This window comes from Ictidomys tridecemlineatus, chromosome 12 (assembly GCF_052094955.1).
Source record: "Ictidomys tridecemlineatus isolate mIctTri1 chromosome 12, mIctTri1.hap1, whole genome shotgun sequence".
Classification (NCBI taxonomy): Eukaryota; Metazoa; Chordata; class Mammalia; order Rodentia; family Sciuridae; genus Ictidomys; species Ictidomys tridecemlineatus.
This window is the reverse complement of record NC_135488.1, coordinates 102,449,574-102,465,798: the sequence shown is the minus strand read 5'-3', so window position 1 is coordinate 102,465,798 and position 16,225 is coordinate 102,449,574. Positions and strand designations below refer to the sequence as shown.

General features: G+C 45.6%; 2 protein-coding genes across 10 annotated transcripts in view; one reads left to right on the top strand and one right to left on the bottom strand.

Annotated features, from left to right (window-relative positions):
* Cenpo (centromere protein O) overlaps positions 1-16,225 on the top strand; it is a 55,947-nt gene that overhangs the window by 15,007 nt on the left and 24,715 nt on the right. For 3 of the 7 annotated variants that reach the window (XM_040271399.2, XM_005322587.5, XM_040271398.2), the window contains 2 exons: positions 762-933; positions 1,654-2,879. In XM_040271399.2, coding sequence (XP_040127333.1) covers positions 762-933; positions 1,654-1,787 — 306 coding nt within the window. In that variant the 3' untranslated portion in view covers positions 1,788-2,879. Of the gene's footprint in view, positions 1-761; positions 934-1,653; positions 2,880-3,154; positions 4,005-12,317; positions 14,327-16,225 lie in introns of those variants that run through there. The other 4 variants (XR_013429181.1, XR_005727560.2, XR_013429180.1 and 1 more) reach the window with 3 other exon arrangements.
* The window catches only part of Adcy3 (adenylate cyclase 3), an 83,298-nt gene continuing 70,043 nt past the window's right edge, over positions 2,971-16,225 (bottom strand). For 2 of the 3 annotated variants that reach the window (XM_013357374.3, XM_021724638.3), the window contains exons 10-22: positions 15,993-16,135; positions 15,684-15,845; positions 13,057-13,144; positions 12,100-12,216; positions 10,067-10,326; positions 9,737-9,802; positions 9,105-9,186; positions 8,093-8,251; positions 7,443-7,589; positions 6,852-6,971; positions 5,582-5,705; positions 4,627-4,751; positions 2,971-3,986 (exon numbers count right to left, since the gene is read on the bottom strand). In XM_013357374.3, the coding sequence (XP_013212828.1) occupies positions 3,804-3,986; positions 4,627-4,751; positions 5,582-5,705; positions 6,852-6,971; positions 7,443-7,589; positions 8,093-8,251; positions 9,105-9,186; positions 9,737-9,802; positions 10,067-10,326; positions 12,100-12,216; positions 13,057-13,144; positions 15,684-15,845; positions 15,993-16,135 (1,776 nt within the window). In that variant the 3' untranslated portion in view covers positions 2,971-3,803. The remainder of the gene's footprint in view (positions 3,987-4,626; positions 4,752-5,581; positions 5,706-6,851; positions 6,972-7,442; positions 7,590-8,092; positions 8,252-9,104; positions 9,187-9,736; positions 9,803-10,066; positions 10,327-12,099; positions 12,217-13,056; positions 13,145-15,683; positions 15,846-15,992; positions 16,136-16,225) is intronic. The other variant, XM_078029568.1, reaches the window with a different exon arrangement.

Below are 16,225 nucleotides of genomic sequence, written 5' to 3'. Positions count from 1 at the left end.
ACACAAGATAGTGGAAATGATTGCTGTACTTTTAATTCAGCCAGAATTTGCAGAGTACCTGACTGAGCCTTGAATATAGATGCATAATACCATAGAGGAATGCGATCCATCTTCCTGAGTTCTGGCCTATCTTCTAAGAATGGCAGTTGAGCTAAGTTTGAGGTGAAAAACAGATGGGAAATGGATGCAAATAGGAAATAGGTGACTCTTTTAAATTTTGCATTTCCCCCACCTATGCATTTGGAATGAGTCTGAAACTCTCACTTGTCAGTTAAACTTAACTTGATATGTGATTGTAGACATGAAATGTCTTAACTAAATACAGTAATGTCAGTGAAATTCTTGGCAGAAATGGTATCTCCTCTTCACCCACAGCCATGGTCATTTACTTAGAAAGTGCTTCCTGTGGGCCTTGCACACTTGCAAGGCTGCCACAGTCTCTCAGTGACTTTCTTTTTCTTTTTTTTTTTTTTTTTAATGACAGGCAACTTGCCATTTCCTTGGCTGGTCTCAAAGGGTGTGTCGCTCTTAAGTGATATTTCTGCCTCAGCCTCCCGAGTAGCTGGGAGTAACTGTACTTGGCTTCTTTATCTTATGTATGTCTTTCATTAGTCTTTTTTTTTTTTTTTAAGCAGTTTTCTGTTCATTTGTTTTTCTGAAATTTAATGAATGGGTCCTCTTTTGGTAGATACCTTTGAGGTATCACAACTGCCTGTGGAGCAGCAATCCTCATACACTTCCTTTGTTCCTCGCCTTACTAGAGTGACTTCGCAGCCCTTCTGACTGGGCCCTTGCAGAGAAACTCCCTGTGCAACTTGCTGTCATTTACTTATAAAGTGGATCTAGGGGATCAGTCCTTCCCTTTTTGTGCCAGATTGCTATATAAGGACCTCACAAGAACACTTCCAACTGATGTCACCGTTACATATCAAGGTATGAGGAAAGATATCTCACTGAAGAAATATAATATGCTGAGGTTTATTCAAGTTGATACAGGTAGAATACATTAAGTGGACCCCTTGAGACATTTTCTTCTGTTTGCATACTATAAGTTTACTCAGTAAGATACAAAGAATGTTTTATTTTTATCATTTTTTTCCTTTCTGCTTTGAAAATGGCATATATAATTATACTAGTTTTCCTCCTCCTTGCCACACCCAACGCAGCCCATGTTCTTATTTTCATGGGAGACCCCTTGAAGAAAGACTGAATCATAGGGTCATCTATGGTGAATGGAGCCAAAAGACTCATTTTACTGTGAAGCCAATTAGGTGTGACAAGTCAGTATACACTTGACTCTCTCGAGTATTCTTTAAATCAGAATTTTTTTAGCGTTGGCCAAAAGAAACTGTGTGTGTGAGCTTATACCAGTTGAATGTACCATAACAATGTGACATATGCAATAATGAAAAATTGTGTAAAATGTATTTAGGAAGCAGAAAGTTTGAAAGTGCCATGAGTTTCACACCATAGGTTTTATTTCTGTGGGCAGAGTCTGTTTTAAATCTCTGGTCTCAAAATTACATTGGCTCAATAGGAGGCAGATTCTCTCAGCTCCCAACCAAAAAAGTGCAGAGGTTCAGAATAGTAGTAATCTAGGTTGTGATTTCCCTAGTTGCAACTAGATGAGATTGATATAATCTCTTTTCTTAGGAGTGGAAGCATTGTCTACTTCATGGGAAGAGCAGAGAGCATCTCATGAAACTCTGTTTTGTACGAAGCCCCTGCATCAAGTGTTTGCTTCATTTTCAAGAGGAGGAGAAAAGCTGGATTTGAGTCTGACCTAAAATATTGTTTCCGTTGGGAACACATTTGATGTGTAGTCCTAGAACTGAAAATTGAAAGGCTCTCACACTTTGCTGGGGGACCATCCTTACTCTAAGAATAGGCACCTGCTTCTTCATAGAATGACAAGGAACAAGTTTGAGTCCCATAGGCACTGGAATTCTTGGACAATTCTCCATGATTAATCACCCATTATGCTCAGGATCATCTCTTCCTCTGAGGTATTGATTTAATCATATATTTTAGCCTCAAGACCTTTTTGTGGGGTAATAGGACATATTTTGTGAAAGACTAGGGAACATTTCGATCTTTTGTGGGAGCGTCAAGTAATTTTGCCCTCATTTTCCTAAGACTTTGAAAAGAAAGTTCTTAGGACACTCTAGATATGGAATACATCATATAGGTAAGAAGGGAAGTGTGTTCAATCTTTGATTTGGAACAGTGGTCACTGTTTTATAAGGAATATGATGTGCCAGAGTACTATAGATAAAATAATTGGGGTTTCGTGTCTAATATTTTGTTTCTTAAAGCATTTTAGTAGAGAGCTGAATGCATAATCACTGTGGGGGAAAAAAAAAAAAACCTGTTGGAAATCTTGTAAATGGAAATGGACCCTCCTTTTTCATGTCTTCCTTCTCCTCTAGAAACTCCAGGCCCCAGCTGCGTAATCTCACTCTCCATCTTCAGGGCCTTTCAGTGTGTTGTTTCTCCCTATAACTGTGGGCCTCTGATGTGCTGGTACTTACTTTTTCCTGGCTTAGGGCCAGTTGACAGCTGTGGAAACCTGAGTCTGGCTGATCAGGGTCTCCCATCTCAATTCTTATCCCTCCTTTGCCCAGTTACAGATAGTAGGTGTTACTTCCTGAGGCCCAGAGCTATAGTCAGGCTTCACTCTGAAATGGCCACTTCTTAGAACCTCATGAACTTGAGACACCTCTGTGTGTTTAAGAATAAAAGAGGGGTTCTGGTTGTGGCTCTACGGCAGAGCACTTGGCCTAGCCCGTGTGAGGCATTGCGTTCAATCCTCAGTACCATATAAAAATAAATAAAGGTACTGTGTTCATCTACAACTAAAAATTAAAAATCAAAAGACAGAGATGTTTCCATTCAAGTTCTTCTAAGCATTTGGTTGGGCTGGCAAAGCACTTAGCAGGGTGCATTAACAGAATCTCCACAATGATTCCATTCAAGTTGAGTAAAGCTTTTAATAAAACAGTCTTGTTCTTTATCAATACCTGTAAATTCTCTTTTAAAGCAGTAGCAAAGGCGACTGTAGCAAGAGCTCAAAAGGCAAGGCAATATTGGAAAGTATTTTTTAACAGATTAAAAATATAAATGTAGAAGATCTGTTTATATATTTTTCTTTCAGAAATAACCCCCCCTCCCCCTACCAGGTGAAAGGAAATATTGCACTTTCTGCTCTCATAACTAAGGTGATGGGGGTTCCAGAAGAACCTTTCAAGATTACCAGGAACATCAGGACAAGGGCCATTTAACCTAACTGGGACCATATGAAGACAGTCGGGTCTCCGTGGGAGCTCTCTTCACAATGAAAGCACTGTTGTCAGGTTCCAGCAGAAGTGGAGCATTCTCCAGCAGTATCTAACTCTGCCAAGCCCTACTCTTTTTAGCAAAGCTCCTATTCCTGTGCTCCCAGCCCAGTGGTAAAGGCAGCTTCATTCCACCTCTGCTGAATTCTTACTCACAGTGGCCATGGCCTCTCTGGGGGAAGAAGGGCTGAGTTGGAACTAGGGCTCTGGAAGGACTCTCCGAGTACTACGCCTAAGACTCCTACTCTGGGGAAGCTACAGGCACACTGAAGAATAGTATGGCCACCCTCAGAGGTGACATATCCACAAACAAGTGAAGGCTTAACATTTTAAAGTCTATGGGAATGTGCACTTCAGTAATTCAGGAACATCAGGACGTGGTCATTGCCCTTTCCCAAGGCCTTTCTTCAATTCCAAAAGAAAGAAATTCTCCCTTTCCATGTGGGCTGTCATGGGAGCAGAGGCCATTCAGGAGTTGTCCACCACCTGGTGGGGCAGTGTAACAGAGGAGCCATTGGGGAAGGCAGCTGGCTTATCCTTCCCCTTCAAGAAAAAGGTCAGAAGCTCGCCCTTCCCTTTCACAAAGATGGGACCTCGTCTCACAAAGCGGAAGCCGTACTCTCGGAGGATGACCTGTGTTTCTTCTACTACCTGCACATGAAGGAGAAAGTAAGAGAGCTTGGGGTTAGAGAGGGAGCCTAGACTGTGCTGGGTTTAGAGGCCTGGGCTGAAAACGGATCCACATGTACTATCTACATGAGTATGTGACCATTAGGTCCCAGTCAGTGCTCATCTTTAATGTTCTATCCCAGACCCCCCAGAGAGCTCCAGGTGAAACCTGTGGAACTCGGGGCAACTGGTCCAAAGCCCTTCTCTCTCTAAGACAGCCGTAATCCTCTCTTCCAGTAGGACAGCCACAGGTCACCCATGTAGCAGACTACAGTCTGGGAATTTGTAACTCCCTGCTCTGTTCTCTGGGCTCCCAGTTCATAGATCTTTTCTTGCAGACCCAGGTGACAGACATCAGGATTGCCCCGGGGGGAGTTGCTGTCAGCACCAAATATCAGTTCATACCAGAGCACAAGCTCTTCTCAACTCAAACAGACCTATTTGTTGCAAGTGGACTGAACCATTTTCTTCCTTCTCTTGAGGCTTTAAAGGCCTCTCTTCCCATGCATGACCTTCACCTCACAGCTTTGCCAGCTTAGCATTCTGGGCCAGCAACAGGAGGCAGTGGTGCACAGCATTCCCTGTGCTGTTTTTCTCCTATACCTGAGCATGCTGAACATACCTGAATGTTGCCCATGACCCCTGTGGACTCCATTCTGCTGGCCACATTGACTGTGTTGCCCCATATGTCATAGTGTGGTTTCCGGGCTCCAATGACCCCAGCCAGAACCCCTCCTTTGTTCATGCCTGGAGTAGGAGGCATAAAGTTCAGCACAACCACATGCCAACCTTGGCATTATCCTCCCTCAGAAGCCACCAGTTCCTGTTTTATAAAAATTTTTACCTGACTCCCACCACAAAAGCTCTTGAATATGTAATACCTTTATTGTTGAAGTCATCTTTAAGCTACTAGAAGACAGAACCATGTCTCCTAATTATCCTGTCCTCACCAAGTCCATGGCAAATGTTAACTGCCCCCAATATGCCAAGTGATCTAATCAGTGCAGTACTGGCCAGCTTCTAACATAGCTAGTACTTCAGGGCTCTGCAACTTCATCTAGGAGTGAGACCCTCTCAGTAGGTAATGGCATGTGACATTAACTCCTTTCAAAAGACAATCCACTCTTGAGGAGAGTCCTTAGCAGTCTCAGAAACACCCTAAAAGTTAAGATAACAGACCCACTTCCTGGGCATGTCAGAAGGAATGCTGGATTATGAGTATGTCATAAGGACAGGTCTAGCTCAACCATTTCATCGTTCAGGTTTTCTTTCTTTTTTTTTAATATTTATTTTTTAGTTGTAGTTGGACTCAGTATCTTTATTTTTATGTGGTGCTAAGGATCAAACCCAGGGCCTCGCATGTGCTAGGCAAGTGCTCTACCGCTGAGCCACAACCTCAGCCCTCATTCGGGTTTTCAATTTGAAGAGACTGGGCTAAAGATCCTTCAAATCCTCTCTAGCTCTGTGAGTCTGTGACCTCCCCACCCTAACTACTTTTGGTCTTCCTGAGCCTCTGGTATTTTTCTGCTGATATCCCCAGCACCAGACAGCCAGGGCAGGTGAGCTGGATCCCTTACCTATGCGCAGCATGAAGTTGTTGAAGGACTGATTGTTGATGTTTGTAAGTGTATCCTTCATGGCTAGTGCAAAGTCGGCCAGGTCAGCCAGGTGCTGCCAGCGCTCCTTGTCTGACTTTTCCTCCTGTGACAAGCAGTGGTGAAAGCGTCAGGAGCCACCCAGGCTCTCACTGGGGCAGCCTGCTCTCCTGTTTCCTTCCTACAGCAGCATTTACAAGGGAAGAGGTCTCTACATCTACTTGTTGGTGGCCTTTCCTACGTCCTGGAGTCTGCTGCAGCATATTGCTATGACAAGAGTTCATACAGGTTCCTCTAGCATTATCCTCCCTCAGAAGCCACCAGTTCACTAGGACAAGACTGGCCATAGTAATGGGGGAGACAGACTCTACCCAACTCAGTTGCTTCCTGTCATCTACCTGATCACGACCCAGATCTCCACCACCCTAAGCCTGGTCTTCAGGTTTTGGGGTTTTTTGTTTGTTTGTTTGTTTTTGGCACTGGGGATTGAACTCAGGGGCACTCAACCACTGAGCCACATCCCCAGCCCTATTTTGTATTTCATTGAGAGACAGGGTCTCACTGAGTTGCTTAGCGCCTCACCATTGCTGAGGCTGCCTTTGAACTTGCAATTCTCCTGCCTCAGCCTCCAAGCTATTGGGATTATAGGCATGTGCCACCGTGCCCAGCTTTTGTGTAGTGATTTTTGTCTGGATTCCTCAACTAGATTATAAATACTTTAGGGTGATGACCTACCTTCCACCTGCTTTGTTAATCTCATCCAGAAAGTAGAGATGGCAGTAGTACTGACATGGTTGTAAAGGTAGAACAGGGTAATGTTTTAAGGACAGTGCCTGACACAAGGGTTCTACAGGTCTGCATTAGCTTAGCAGAGAGCAGGCAGATAGCCAGTGAGTTCCCAGATCTTCCTTTTAAAGTTTCCATTGTTACAGAATTGCACAGGTTGCTCCTGCTCCCCAGTTATTATGAAAGTATGTATCCTAAAGAGGGCATAGTCACAATGTGCACAAACTATCTTAGGCATACGCTGTAGAACTATAATGGGGATTTGTGTGTGTTCTTTTTCTTGGCTTTCTCAGTAAACTCTCTTATATCTGCACTGCATGTGCAGTATGTGTCTGGGAACCCTTTGTACAACAGTACTCAGTAACTTTTTGTTATACTTCTCATTTCCTACATGCTGGGTCTCTTTTCCCCAGGTAGAAGCCTTATCTCCTCTATAGACAGTTACCTACCTAACAAGCTTATTTACCTTATTGGAGCTGGAAAAGCCATTAGTGTTGACATCTGGGGTGACTCCTGAAGCTGCCATATAGGTGCTGCCAATGGTTTTGATCTTGGTGATGACCCGGAATTTGGGATTGTCAAGGAGCTGTGGCCAGGTTTAAGGAAAAAGAATTGTCAGTAGAATCAAGGGAGATGAATGAACCAACTAACAGGCTCCCATTTACAAGACTCACAAAGCATTCAGGAGATGCCAAAGTGCACACTTAGCAAACTACCCGACTTTCTGAGCCTCAGTTTTCACAATCCTAATACTGAGATAAAATTACTAGTCTCCTAGGGTATTTGAGCATGTATATAAAAGCATTTTCCCTGGTGTACAAGTTACTCAATAAATGTTTACTGAATGTGAGTGTGAGGGAAGAATCGGGCCTCAGGATTATTGGCTAGTCCTTATTTCTCAGGCTCCCATCTCACCCCTGAGACCCAGCAGTTCCAAATAGTTGCAGAAGTCCTTATGGGAAAGGGTTTGTCTGGGAAAATGTAGCCAGGCTAGGTTAATTCAGTTCTCTGTCCTGGGATGGGCTAGCTCTGATTGAAGGGGTAGGAAGGCACTCACTGAATCGAAATCGGAGATGATCTCGTTGAGGAAGCGTAGACACTCGATACCACCATTATTGATGCTCTCTTCAGTATAGAAGTCAGCAAAGTTGGGCAGGGAGGCGAACATAACTCCAATCTCATCATAAGACTGGCTGTATAACTCCTAAAAGGAGACAGGGTCCAAGAGCTCAAAGGATGGCTGCCCAATGGGGTGATGTGCTAAGAAAACAAATCTGTCTTCTCCTACACACAGTGTACACTCAACTTTTTGAACTCAGACATCTCTCCAGTTATCCTAACTTGGTTGGAAAATAGCTCATCACAATTTTGAATAAATGAAAAATAGTTTTCCTAGCTCCTGTAACAGCCTAGCTGTGAGAAAGAGGGTTTTGTGGAAATGGGAACCACTCTGTTTTTATAAGATCACAACAACAGAAAGCAGGACTCTGGCCAGGCCTTGTCTTCTGAAATGGGGCCTCAGAGATATGACCTACATGCACAATATCTACAATAGTGCCTTTTATAAGAGGCCTAGGAAACTCTTTTGTGTTGATATTGTTGCTGGTCAGGCTCAATTCCACCTGAGACCCAAACCACCATGTGAAGACCTGCGCCCAGAGGGCTCTCTGGAAGGAAGAGCACATGGCCTCCAGACCATGTTCTCACCTCATCTCTCTTCTTAGAACCCAGAAAATGGCGAGCGACATGCTCAGGCAACATGTTGGTGACCAAGGCCTCGTTCCAGCGTCGCATCTCATAGACACGTTCCTTTTGGTCATGGACTTCAATCTTCCACAGGAATAGTGTCCGTGCCAGTTTTTCCACCTACAGACCCAGATAGGCAAGATATGTGCTCTAAAAGCTAGCTAGGTGATGGAAAGATAAAGAGTGGGGCCTCAATGGAGGGGTTCCCTTGGGAAAAATGAAGGAAGACGGCTAAGTGGCAAAGGACGTAGACCCTGAGAGGACTCATAATCAAAAAGGCTGTCCCACAACTGAAGTATGGATCCTGGCCTCTTTGATTACAGCCGAGATCCAAGAGGCCTTTCCTATGTGTGAGGACTCCTGAGACCTAATTTTAGCTGCAGGTTTGTCATAGGCAGGTGGAGGTGGGAGGGTTGGGGGGAATCTCCCAGCTCAGGGTGTAGTCCCCTTTTCCAGAAGCTCCACTTGTCTGAGAAGTGGCTTAGGAAGACTGTCCTTTCCTTGGCAAACCACTGGCGGCACCTGAGCTAACATGGATTCCTTGTGTGGATATCTCCCTGCCCTGTCTTTCTTCTTTTTATTTTATCCTTTTAACCCCAAACTTCATGAGATCCCTTTCCTTTCTCTTCTGGCTCTGTGATCAGTGCATTAGTGACCCCCTCCCCTTGCCACATGCCAGGGTGAATACAGAAACCGTGAGTCCCAGCCTAGGGACTGGACCTTATCCAGGCCTTTGTGTTAGCACGTCACCCTCCCCCAGCCCCCATGCTCCTTTAACTCCCTGGAGGAGGTCAGAAGAAGTAAAGAACTGTTCTTGTATTGCTGAGGAAGAAACCAGAATAGGGAGAAGGCAGTGGCTTGCCAAGGGCCACAGGTAAGGCTGGGTCTAGGAAGGGTTCTAGGATCCTGGAACTGCCTTTTGGGAGGCTCTGATGGATTTGGCCAGTAGGACAGAGAGTGTGTAGGTACTCACGTGGCGGGAGAAGTAGTAAAAGCTCAACATCATGATGATGATCATCACTGTCATTGAGTACTTAGAAGGCACCAGCGGCAGCCTGCCAGGCATACAGAATACAACTGAAAGCACCCATGCTGCCTTCCTGTAAGGAACTTTCGTTCCCTCTACCTGGGTTTTATTGGTTCCTATCATCCTGAGCCTTGGAAGTTACCCCCACCACTATACTCCTTTACATGAAGTCCTTACCTCCTGAGGCAGCAGAACTTCCCTAGGCCATTGGACTTCTAATAGTCAGCCAGGGCCTTGCTACACTGGGTGTTTACATCAGGGCTACTCCCCAGAGAGTACTTACTGATCACAGAAGCTGTTAGAACCATGTAAGGAGTCTGGAGAAGGGAAGAGACTAATATCACAGTAGTGGGACCAGGGCCCAATCTTACCATGGCTTTTTCTAACTTTCATCCTTGTTTTTGTGTGGCACTATATTTAATTTCCATTACTGAACGGTACTCTACTGTATGAAGCACCACACAACTTATGTGCCTTTGAAAGGTTGAGATCCCAGGATACTGGCTTCTTATATTCCCTGTCTCTAGAAGAAAGACCACAGATGCAGAGACCAAGGAGGGGAACACAGTAGCACTTACCTGTCAGTGTCATTGAGCCCAGGGGTAGAAAATACCTGCATCTTCTCTAAGGCCACCAAAGGAAAGCTGTGAGGCAGATAAGAGCACATTCAGGTTGTATCTTTGAACAACAGGTTGATGCCCAGTCTTAAATCAAGATGGAGAGGACCTGTTCCCAGATCATAGCCAGCCAGTGACATGTCTGAGAAACCACAAACCCTGGTTCCCATATAAGCCTTTGATGGGCCCCAGAGGCAGAATGCCACCTTAGTGCAGGCCCATGACCTTGAAATGGAGACTTGGGGTAGAAGGAAGGAGACCATGCAGATCCCCAATCAAGCTTCATCTTACTCATGTTCCTGAAAGCGTTTGTGGTCGTATTCATCAAAGATGGGGCACCAGGCATAGAGGTTGATGGCGGCCACTGCACCCGTGACGAGCAGCATGAGTGTGAGCTTCACCATATGGCTGACCTGCACCAGCATGATGGTGGCGATGAGGGATAGCACGGCAATGTAGTTGTAATACTTGGGGTTCTCCAGGCAGCCTCCCTCCAGCTCCATCCCTGCAGTTCCGTTGTAGGGTCCGGTGTAGTACTGGAGACAGCTAAGCTAGAGGCCAGGGTGATCAGGAGGGGAACAGGTGTACAAGGGAACAGCAGACACTGGTTAGAGAGGGCTATACCATGGCAGTGACCATTTCTCTGCCTCCTGCACCTTCCTCAGAGAAGGATGGGGGAAATGACCAGGGAATAATACAAAATTATTATTTGCTAAGAGTTTTACCATATGTCTCATTTGATGTTCAGAAAAACTCACTTGTGTTTTTAGTATTGTCCCTATTGCATAGAAAGCTTAGAGGCTGGACTTGGGCAAAGCTGCATAATTAGCAAGCAATAAAGTGAACCAGGAGCCAGGTCCTTAGGCTTCCAATCCAGCATGTTCTTCAAACCACACTGTCACTGCAGGAGGGGCTATGACCAGTCGGCCTCTACTACCACTTCCCTATGGTGACAGCAAATCTCTGCCCAAACTGCCCTCTAGATCACTACCTTCGCTGGATTCATTGCTGTGCAGATGTGATCAACAGAAAGTATAGCCATCAACTGGAGAAAAAAGTAAAATTATGTGATTGTGTGTGTGTGTAACTTCCAGCTCATCTGGCTTCAGGCAAGGTCTTGGCATATAATTCTAGCACATGCAGTATTATCACCTCAACCCATTTGTTTTTACCCCACCAAGCAGTGATCTCCAGATATTCTGCAGGGCATCCGTGACCCTGTTAAACTGTAGGCCCCAGATGTGGGCACCAGCCTCAGGTGTATTCTGACATGCAGGAGGTTAGGGGCCTTTCCCTGTGTGGTAGGCATTGCAGCTCATGGGTGTGGTCGGCTCTGGAGCATGTAACTAATCAGACTTCTGATTGATGGTTGCAGCCCTAGAGCTTTTTCACTTACACTACTGCCAGAATCAGTCTTCATGCTGATTTCATTGCTATACTTAAATTGTTAAAATCCGGCAAGTAATATGACGGCATGATACTTGAAGAAAGGACTTTTTAAAAGAGAGTGCATATGGTACTACCACAATCAGAGGAAGCTGTGACAACTGACAAGAGAACATCATGATAGCTCTAAGCACTCAAGGCTCAATAAATGCCTGGTGGCTCTAAATCAATAGATCTGAGTTTCCAACTCTTGTCCCTTCTTCCTAGGAAAGCATCTGGCTGCCCACTCACAGAACCCCCAGTTCTTTATGAACTGAGGAGAACAGAAGATGTTTTGTCTTCCAGCCATCTGGGCCCTGTAAAGCTGCTGTTCCTACTGTCTCACCTTTCTAGGAAGTTCTGGCCATGTTCAGAAGGTAAACAGGAGCTCCTTTGGTGAAACAGGTTTACCTCCCTGGCCTGGATGGATGGTTGACACTAGCCCACACTGTAAGGACTGTTTCATATGGACAGAATGCTTATGTATATTGCACTCTTTAAACAAGGAGACATGAAGGAAGGAAACTCAGGAGTGGGATTTAAAACTGCTTTAATTCTTGACACCTGACTTCATGTTACTGACTGGCTGTGAAGAAAAGTCAGTGTATCTTTCTGAGCCTTAATACTTTCATATGAACCTATAGATACTGATGCATTTAGCTCAGAACTAGATTCATGGAACTAGGCTCAGACTCTGAGAAGGAAGATCTACAAGGAAACAAGTCAATCTCAGAGGTTCCTTGGGTGACAGCAGAAGACCCATTCATCTGGCTGGAATCATCATTTTAGGAACTTAAATGCCACTTAAATCTATGTCTGCTTGCAAAGGAATGGACCAACAGACTGCTCATACAGCCAAGAAGCCCTTCTCCAACGGGAACTTGGACAGAGACGCTTACCATGTCTACGATGTTTGCCATAACCAGAATGAAGATGGCTAACATGGCCCAGGTGTTCCTGGCCCAGCGGGTCCGGTCAATCCAAGTTGAGAAGGCCACAAGTTTCTTAGGAAAGGCCTAGAAGGAATAGAATTCCAAGGGTCATGAGCCTTTGATAGCCCTTTGTCCAGTATACATGACTACTGATAACTCTTATTGCTCCCATACTCTGTTCCTAGGAACCTAAAAAGTGCCTTGCCACTGGGTCACCCAAAAACTGATCAAGTTGGGACCACACTAAGAAGACAATGCCAGAGTCCAGGTACTCTTTATCAGTCCTTCAGGTGTGTGTGTGTGTGCCTCCAGTTGTAGTACTTGGCAAAAATGCTGACCATCCCAGGAGCATGGACAACACTGGCCAATCACTCTCCATGTCCAAGAGCATAGGACAGGGTAAGGAACAACTTTCAGGACCAGCCTTCTGCCTAACCACCTATCCCTCCCTTTCCTAGGTCATTACCCCTAAATCCCCCAGGTTACCTGGCAAGCCACCTGTCCGATTTCTCTAAAACACTCCTTTTATCCTTCTGATCAAACACTGCCTGGCACCGCCTGTGCCTGCAGGAGAAAGTCTTAATCCCTTTAGTCTGGCTTTTAAGGTCTTTTATAGTCAGAGCCAACCCACCTTCCAGCCAGGCCTGCATTGCCTTTCTACCGAGGTTCCCCTTTATCCAGATTACCTTACTTGTATGCTGTAGTACCATGGCCCATCTGAGTTCAGCCCAGCGGGTTTGCTTAGCTGACAGTGAACAGATGAATGGATGTATGAATGAGGGAGGGAGTGGATAAATGTCTGAACCATCCCAATAAAAGATAAGAGTCAGAATCTGTCAGGAAGCATAGCTCCTTTAGTATGCAGTTTTATAGAAGTGCACTCTCTTCCAGAAGCTTCCAAGCCCAACAGACAATGCTTCTTACCCGTGGGAAGATGGCAGCCATTGAACAGATGGTCAGGATCAGGAGCAGAATCTCCCCAACCACAAATGTCACATAGTTTGTCATCAGCCTATGGCAGAGAAATGATGATTAAAGTACAAGTGAGATTAGGTGAGGAGCTTGGAGAGTAGAGACAAGCATGGCACAGGCTTGTGCCTGCAGTTACAGGTGACACCAGAGAATTGCTGCTGCACAAAAGAGAGGCCCTAGGCAATACCATATCACTTAGTACAGGGCCTGGGAGTGTACCACCTCCCCAATTGTCCTCTGGGACATTTCCCAGATAAAGGGGAAAGAGCCACAGATATATCAAATAGCCCAATAAAAACTTGGGGTAGCTGGGGTTGTAACTCAGTGGTAGAGCACTTGCCCAGCATGAGGCTCTGGATTTGATCCTCAGCACCACATAAAAATGAATTAAGAGACTGCGTCCATCTACAACTAAATATTAAAAAAAAAAAAAAAAAAACATCCTGGGAAGGGATTCTTAGGAATGAGCATCTGCTTTGTAACCATGGTAAACAGTTCAGAACTCCTGCTGAGGGTCGCTATGTCTGACATATCCTTTAACTCCTCAAAACCTCAGTGGCAAGGTCCTTCCACATCCAGTTCATCCCATTCACTGAGAAATCTGCCCTCACTGAGGTCCTCGTGCCCATTCCCATTTCACCCTTTCACAGAGAGTGAAGAGCTTCAGAAACCTCATGTTGCTAAATCCCCTGTCCAGTTTGAGGTCATCTCTTAATTCCTTGAAACATTCTCACTTGGTTTTCAGGATCTTTTCACTCTCTGCTGGTTCTTTCTGTCTTCCTATCTCTATACACAGTTGTACCACTCAACTTAGGCCTTGACCTACACTTCTCTTTGCACCTACAGTCTCCCTTGAGGATTTCATCATATCTCATGCTCTTAATGTACCCTGTGAGATGACGACTTCCAAGTTGGCATCTCCACTCCATTATCTCCCCAGTTCTCAGATTACAACTGAGCTGCCTATGGACAGTGTCTGTAGGCATCTCAAATTTAACATAGCCAAAAAACCAAATTCCTGATCTTTGCCTCTCCAATGTTCCTTTTCCTATATTGTCCATCTTTTGGTTAATGGCAACTCCATTCTGCCAGATACCAGTGAAAAGCCTTAGAGGCATCATTCATTTTTCATACCTCAAAACCAATGTCAGCAAATGCTGCCAGCTTTGTGTCCAAAATATATTCAGAGGCCAACTCTCCCACAATAAAAGTCAGAATCCAACCACTTATCCTCTTGTCTAACTTCAGCCTGGCCTAAAGTGCCATCACATGGTTTGTTTGGATCAGTGCCACCCCTTACTGGTCTTACTGTTTGCACTCTTGCTCATTAAACTCTGCTCAACATAGCAGGGGGATCATTCTCAAATATGTGCCCCAACAGGTGACTACTCTGCTTATGTTCCTCCATTGCCCTCCCATTTGAAGAGAGCCAGCACCCTGCTATGGCCTCTGAGACCCGAACTCTCTACCTTGATTCATTCCTACCACTGTCCCTGCATCTCCCCCCGCCCCCATTCCAGCAGCATTAAACCCTTGCTGTGCCTCCAGAGAGGCTAGACCCGCTGTGCCTCAGCATTGACTGAGACAGGCACTCCCAGATAGCAGAAAGCCTGCTCCTCGCCCCCTTCAGTGCTTTACTGAATTACCACCTCATCAGTGAGCTCTGCTCTGAGTGACGTATAAAAAATATGTAAACTTCTATCCTTGCTTTAATTTTTATCTGAAATACTTACCACTGTCTGGATATATACTTTAAATTATTTAAATATCCATGTGTGACTTTCCCTATGAGATTCTAAGTTTGATGAAAGCAGGGATTTCTTTATGCTTTGTTCACTGCTGTATCTCTAGACCTTAATTCTCAAGCACAAAGTATATATAAATATTTGTAAACTGAATGACTTTGATCTCAAAACAATCTTGAGTTCGCCAGGATGGGATCATCACCCTTACTTTACAGATGAGTGCACTGGGTTCCAAGAGCACCTGCCACAGTGTTCCATCTGGAACTTGAGATGGTGTGGCTGAGGCCAAGGCTTTTTACTGCTACTAAAACAGATCCACATAGGCTCCACACACCTGCTCTCTAATGGGAATGCCTGGGCAGGAGGGAGTTGCTAATCAGCCACCAGAGACTGGCAGGGTCATGTTTATCTTTCAGGTGGGGCTTAAGAGTTGTGCAAGAACTCTGGAACACCCTACTTGCACCAAAGGACCTATTGCTGAGGACATCTGTGCTCACCCTAGAATCTGGCTTTACTAAGATAAGCCAAGAAAGGGAAGCCAGGTTGGCCTTGGTGACGGGTTGAGGCAGCATCCCCATTCTTGTCCCCCTGGCCTATCCAGCCAAGTTTTCTAATCCTCTTGAATGCCTCTGTCCCCTAGCTTTCTTGTCCTGCTTAGAACCCCATTCTGGTGCAAGATACAGAGAAGGCAGGTGCATGGAGCAGAGATGGGGCCTGTGTCCTGACACTGGGCTCCAGCTGAGGTGCCTGCCTCTCACACCTCTGTGCCCTAGGAGGTCCCTCACCTTTCTCCCTCTCCTGGCCTATTGGTCCCCTCCACTGCCCCTCCCTTACCAGGGGTCAATGAGTATCTCAACCAGGGCTGTGCAGAGCAGGACCACACAGGAGCAGCTGAAGGCAGCCCCGCTCTGCTTTTCCTTCTCCACCGAGTAGCGGATTTCCATCTCTGGGTCCATGAACCGCATGGATAGGAGAAAGGTGTTTCTCTTCTTTACCCTGCAGTAGAAACAAGCCCCGTGAACCACAAATGCCACATCTGCTACATCCTGTGAGTGGGACCATATTTCATATGACTGGTTTCCTGTACCCCACATAAGGGCCTGTGAGAAGCAGTGTTCCAGGACCTCTGCAGTGGCCACTTACACCTGGGCAGACTCTCGCTCCAGCAGGGCCTCATTGAGTAGCTGGTTGAGCTCATGCTCATCCTCAGAAGCATCCACCACACGGTCAGCCAGGTCTTGGAGGCGCAGCCTCCGGCGGGGGTTGGGAAATGAGGGGTTGTCTGCCTGCAAGCCAGAGAGGCAGAGTCAGTAGGGCTGATGGGGTAATACAATGAGAAGATTTGGGAAGGATGAAGGTGGAGGGGGAAGGGAACA